The 6,546-nt window shown below is 28.8% G+C and overlaps 1 protein-coding gene across 2 annotated transcripts; it reads left to right on the plus strand.

Annotated features, from left to right (window-relative positions):
• Positions 1–3,457: 3,457 nt before the first annotated feature.
• On the plus strand, positions 3,458–4,686 carry LOC110609660 (extensin-3-like). 2 transcript variants are annotated; one of them, XM_043954494.1, is made up of 2 exons: positions 3,458–4,376; positions 4,451–4,686. In XM_043954494.1, the coding sequence occupies exon 1, from the start codon at positions 3,512–3,514 to the stop codon at positions 4,346–4,348; it is 837 nt and encodes a 278-aa protein (XP_043810429.1). In that variant the 5' UTR covers positions 3,458–3,511; the 3' UTR covers positions 4,349–4,376; positions 4,451–4,686. The 2 variants fall into 2 exon arrangements, with proteins under 2 accessions (XP_043810429.1, XP_043810428.1); XM_043954493.1 differs by having other exon boundaries at positions 3,460–4,376; positions 4,463–4,686.
• Positions 4,687–6,546: the final 1,860 nt, after the last annotated feature.

Below are 6,546 nucleotides of genomic sequence, written 5' to 3' on the forward strand. Positions count from 1 at the left end.
CCATTATTTTCAAGTAACATCAATTGATATGAGTAAAAAAAAAAAAAAGGAAGAGGAATCATTTGGTTATTAGCACAGCACTGTGATCTGTTCATTGATTTGGTGGTACAACATGTGAAATCCATAATCTTTGATAATATATAATATAATAATAAAACCCAAGAATTTTAATTAATTAATTAATTTCCTTTTTCTTTTTTTAACTTTTCATCACCTGTATCTCAATGAGTGGATCAGATCTACAACAAATTAAAAATATTTATTTTGTGTCCCCATTTCAGATATTTGCCCATAAAATTTTGACTTAAATCTCTGTGAGATGGGAAAAAAATCCATCCTTTCACATTGTTTCAATTGATCATTTGATAAAATAACATTGATATATAAATAAAATGACTAAAAATATTTAATAATTAAATATTCATCTCCTAATATATAAATTAACTAAAATTTAATTTTATTAACCTTCATTTTGTAAAAGTATTTCATTTACAAAAAAAAATATTTTTTAAATATATATATATTAGGAATTAAACTTTTTGAAAAAGAAAAAAAAACAATTTTTTAATCAGTGAATTATTAAAGTTGTCTCCAAACTTTTAACTTTGGAGTTGCAAAAGCTAGGTGGCTTCTAGCAGCTGGTTTTCTAGATTTTTCTATTTGAATTCTTCCTCTTCAAATGACGACTTCTCATTAGGCTTTTTTAGTCATTTTAACGATAAAATAAATGTAAAATCAAAATTGTGTAATTTCTGCAGTTCTAAATTATGATTTTAAATTCTTAACTAATGACAATTTTTTTTCTTAAAAAAAGTAACGATATTTTGAAATTCAATTTTTTGTTATTAAATTCTTGAGTAATTATTTTATTATTTTTGTGGAATTTAATAACATATAATTGGAGAAATTTAAAAAAAAATCTAAAGTTAAAATAAAAGTAGATGGAATTCTAACATTAATTCTATATTTTAATTTCTAAATTTTAATATAATTAATAAATCAGTTTTTATATTTCTAAAATTAAATATTTAAATTTTTATATAATTAATTGTAAATTCAAGCAATTTTTTATTTTAATCATATTATTAATTAATTAAAATTAATGAATTGACATCAAATATATAATAATGAAAAATTAATTTTCACATTGTACAATATGAGAAAGTGATTTATGTTAAATTATTTAGTAGATATAACGCGTGATGATTATTTTCTTATTTATTATTTTTAAAAATTTAATTGCATTATTTTATAATTAAATTTTGTCCACTTTGGCTATCGTGTCCTCAGAAATTTCAAAAAATAAGCCACAATGTTACTATTCTTGGCTCTTACTAACTCTTCCACATCAGCATTTTACTTACTTTTTTTTTGAAATTTCAATTGACTTTTCACGAGACAATCACTCTTACCTTTTTTTTTAATATTTGTTGAATTTTCTTGAGAGTATTTTATATTTTTTTATACTAACGATTAAAATTAATAAATTTTTTTAAAATTTTAAAGATATATTTATATATTTTTTAAATTAAAAAAATAATTATTAAACAATAATTTTTATATAATTAGACATGTAGTTGTTTCTAGATAATGATGGAGCAAGGATAAAAGAGAGAAAGACAGCTTTAGCAATGTCTGTTATTGGTAAGTGTGTTTCTGTAATATTCACCAACTCCCTTGTTTAGTATTATTCCTCTTCCATTGCTTTGCAATTTGGTCTTTTTTTGCTGTCGGTGAATAAACTATTCTCACACCGTTATAACAGAATATCATTTTTATTCACCACAAACCGTTGACACTACTTTTTAAAGGATATACATATGAAGGAATCCCATGCAACTTTTTTTCTTTTTCTTTTTCGTTAATTTTGACAGAAAATAAGTTAACATTTTACTAGAAATTAAGCTATGAAAGCAACCTTAGATGCCATCTGACAAATATAAAGAAATATAAAGAAATAAAATTAAATATATATAGTAAAAGTAAAAGATATAAATAGACTATTCAGCAGCTTGGATAAGTATCGTTCAAATAAGTAGGCCACCATCCGTGTATAATCATTTAACCATATACGTACCTCACTGGGGACCAATAGATTGGAGGAGATGCTAAGGACTTTGGATTCTTAATATTATCGGACATGCCCAATTTCATTCTCTAATCAACTACGTAGTAGAAAAAAATTTTGAGAGTGAAAGTTGGGTTAAGAGAGAGTAGAGAGCAGAGTAGGCATTTCCCATTGTGTCAGTAATTTAGGTTATTTTAGTTTTGTCGCTTGGAATTTGTTTTGGTAAGAACGTTTGGTATAGCAGCGTTTGGTAGAGGAAAGATCGGTGATTCTTATGTCCTGTCTTTTTTGCTTTTTATTTTCTTCATTTTCGTTTACATCCAATGGATTTATGAGATGTCTTACCACTTCTCTGACTGTTCATTGGATTGTCATAATTTGTGTGATGGTGTTGTTGTTTTATTTTTCAGTAGTTTTTTATCAATTGCGGTGTTATTGATAACCATGCCGTCGATCGAAATATTATCAATAAAGTTGCGGACGACGACACCTTTATTTTTAATTTTTATTTTGTGGACTTTATTTTATGAATTGAGTTTGAGCCATTTATTTTATTTTATTTTTATTAATTTTATTTATTCTACCTGGTGGGATATAATAAAATATATAATCGATAGTCTCTTCCATATTAATAATTTTCAAAACTAATCTTTTAATAATGATTGATACTCTAATATTATTTTTATCCTGATTCTCAATCCAGCAAGGAGATTGAGGCTCTCAAATAATTTCTATTAATTGAACAAAACCTTCTTTTTATCAAGCGCAGAAAAATTAAATTTGAATTATAAAATTTTTATTTATATCTTGTCGTTTATTTAAAAAATAGATAATTAAATAAAATAAATTAATTATTATAATTATATAAGTGAAATAAATTTTTTATCTTAATAATAATAGGTGCAACTATGAAAAATTGGAATTTACATTAAGTAATTAGCCCACAGATAACGAAAAGAATCAGTAAAAAGCCATGGCAAGTAGAGGCGGAAGGAAGTAATTGCAGAATGAGAGAGAGAGAGAGTCAATCACAGCCGCCTGGTCCCTCATGGAAAGTTAGGCAATCCAATACACACGTTTTCAAAGCTCCATATCATTAATTTTTTAATTAATTAAGTTTGAATTATTGCCTCATTTTGTTAAGGCTAAATTACAAATGTTTATAGTGCTCACTTTAGTCCCTGCTGAGCTTGCACCCTCTAACCTGTTCAGACATACCATTGTTGTCATTATGTTTTTATTATTATTATTATTATTATTTATTTAATTTCAGTCCCTTTTCAGGGTAAATTAAATTAAAATAGTATTTTAATTTTAGTCAATTTTTACCTAGATTGGGGAGTTTAGGGTTAGAGGTTAAAACAAATATCTATATAAAGGAAGTGAGTATTGGTTGATTAGCAGCAAAATCAAAACCCACTCTCTAGTGAGGTCTTTGGAATCATGGGGTCTCCAATGGCCTCTATCATTGCCACCATTTTGGTGGCAACACTCTCTCTAAGCTTCCCATCGGAAACCTCAGCAAACTACCCTTACCACTCTCCTTCACCTCCAAAGAAATCCCCACTACCGCCTGTCCACCCTCCATCTTACCATTATAAATCTCCTCCTCCTCCAGTTTACTCTCCACCCCCATCACCACCTTACAAGTACAAGTCCCCTCCACCTCCTCCTCCAGTTTATAAGTATAAGTCTCCTCCACCCCCTCCTCCAGTTTACTCTCCTCCACCACCCAAAAAACCTTACAAGTACAAGTCTCCTCCACCTCCTCCACCAGTGTACAAGTATAAGTCTCCTCCACCTCCTCCTCCTGTGTACTCTCCACCCCCACCACCACCTTACAAGTACAAGTCTCCTCCACCTCCCCCACCAATTTATAAGTACAAATCTCCTCCACCCCCTCCACCAGTATACTCTCCACCACCTCCCAAGAAACCTTACAAGTACAAGTCCCCACCACCTCCTCCACCAGTATATTCTCCTCCCAAAAGACCCTACAAGTACAAGTCTCCCCCACCACCTCCTCCAGTTTATAAATACAAGTCTCCACCCCCACCACCACCAGTGCACAAATCACCACCACCACCAGTGAAGCCCTACAAGTACAAGTCTCCTCCACCACCTCCTCCAGTCTACAAATACAAGTCTCCACCGCCACCACCACCAGTCCATAAGTCACCACCCCCACCCCCACCAAAGAAGCCTTACAAGTACAAGTCTCCTCCACCACCTCCTCCAGTTTACAAGTACAAATCTCCACCACCACCACCACGCTACTAGACTATGCTTACGATTTCATAGCTTCAAGGTAATGCATTAATTACCTACATACAATAATATATTTCTTTCCATTCCATAACTTCAATGACATAAATCCAACAGTGATTATTGCAGGAAAGCAATGCGAGAATAAAGAAAGACGAGATCAAACGTTGATGCAGTGAGAAAAAAGAGTTTCCGCGTTTGCTGTAGTATACGCTATCTGTTTTCAGAAGTGGAATTAATAAAGGCGTGCATGTTTGTAGGATAAAAGTGTTTAATGATTTCATGTATTAGTTGGAAAAGTTGATCCTGTTGAAAAATTATATATAAATTATGTCCTTTTCAACCTTCTCAAATTAATTAATGAAATATTTTTCATGTTTAGCACAATAACCTCCATTATTTCTCAAAATATTTCATGACCACGAAATATTAATTATTGCCTCCATTTTTTAATAACTGTTCTTTTGTCAATTTTATTAAAATAATGATTAGAATAAATTAATAGTATTACGTGTTATAGAAGAACAATTTAATTTAGTGGTAAGTGTATCCGAGTAAATCTAAAATATCTCACTCTTATTTTTTTAATTTTTAATTTTCATTTAAAAAAAATGACACGTTATAAATCAAATATAACTCTTAATTAAAAAATAAAATAAAATAAAAAATTACAGTACATATTGTTGTTTAATTTTTTTTTTATTGTTGGTAATTACACATTACGTGAATAAAAATTAATTAATTAAATTATTTTTCTCATTTGATAATTTTCCCTCGAAAAAAGCAACCAATATTCAATCTAATTTGTTTTTTTCCCCTACATCATGGTAGTTTAATGTCACATATTATAATGAATTATAATAACAAAATTATATAAATATATAAATAGAATTTTTCTTAATATTAAAGGGTTTTAAAATTAAGAAGAAAATATTATTGAATTTGGACAATTCTTGTCTAATTTTGATTTATAATAAAATTAAATATAAATACATAAGTCTTATTTATTTATATTTGGTTTACATAGACAAGATTTTATCCCATGAATTAATACCCAGTCAAAATCTTTATTCTTGAATTTTCTTCTAATATATATCCGTTCTTTATTTTCTTTAATTTCTTCCATGGGGCATCTGATTTTTCTGCAAATTGTGGTGCCATAGCCGCCATTGTGAGAGACTCTTTGGGCTTTATTACTGGAATGTCATGCAAAAGAATTGCAGGAATCTCAGATCCTCTCATTTAGAAGCAATGGCGTGTCAAGAGGCGTCAAGTTCCTCTCATTTACAGTATGTCTGGATATTCTATGCTAATAAGAGAACAAACAGAGCAGCTAATAGTATTGCTAGAAAATGTTTAATTAGTGTATCTTTTACTTGCAATTTTCGTTGTATAATGCTATATTTCAAAAATTTTTGTTCCATATAGAAAATACATAAATTTTTTTAATTTATAAATATTTTTTTATTGGATTGTAAAGTGCAAGTAAAAAGAGTAAAGTTTGTGCACAAGAATTTACATCGAAAAATCAATTTCAGTTTAAATCTATTGATTCACCCGTTAACATGCCAATAAGTAGAATTATAGAATTTTTATATTTATTTATTTAATATTTTGAGTTTTATATGCAAACGGCTGCTTTTATTAAGCCAAAACCGTTTATAACTGTTGTGAAATTTTTATTTAAACGTTTTTACTGATTTTTTTAAACAGTTCTAACATCTCTGCTGGTTTTTCTAAACAGCTCCAACGTCTTTTTTCTACGATTATAAATAAAATTTAAATTCTACAATATTAATTTGTGGCTAGACTGCTAATAGACAGAAATGCGTGTAATAAACAGAAATGCGTTTACCTTCTACACTACTATGGAGGAAGGAGAAGAACATATGTACTTAGGTGATTCTAGGACTGCAAATTTTATTGATAAAGAGAAAATTTTTTTCAAACTTATATTTGGCAAGACTTTAGTACTTAATAAAGTATTTCATGTATGTCATATAAGAGCTAATTTAATTTTTATAGTTCTATTGAAAAAGACTGGAATTAAAGTGTCTTTTGAGTCGGACAAAATTGTACTAATTAAAAATAGTATTTTTATTAAAAATATTATTATAATCAAGGCAAGTAAGAGGAGCAAGGATCGCGCGTAGAAATTTAAATCGAAAAATTAATTTCAATTTAATCAATCGATTCGTCTCTGCGTGTTCGAA

Source organism: Manihot esculenta, chromosome 2 (genome assembly GCF_001659605.2).
Source record: "Manihot esculenta cultivar AM560-2 chromosome 2, M.esculenta_v8, whole genome shotgun sequence".
Taxonomy (NCBI): domain Eukaryota; kingdom Viridiplantae; phylum Streptophyta; class Magnoliopsida; order Malpighiales; family Euphorbiaceae; genus Manihot; species Manihot esculenta.

Coding starts and splice junctions, on each gene's coding strand:
- LOC110609660 (XM_043954494.1), top strand. CDS start 3,512: ATGGGGTCTCCAATGGCCTCTATCATTGCCACCATTTTGGTGGCAACA.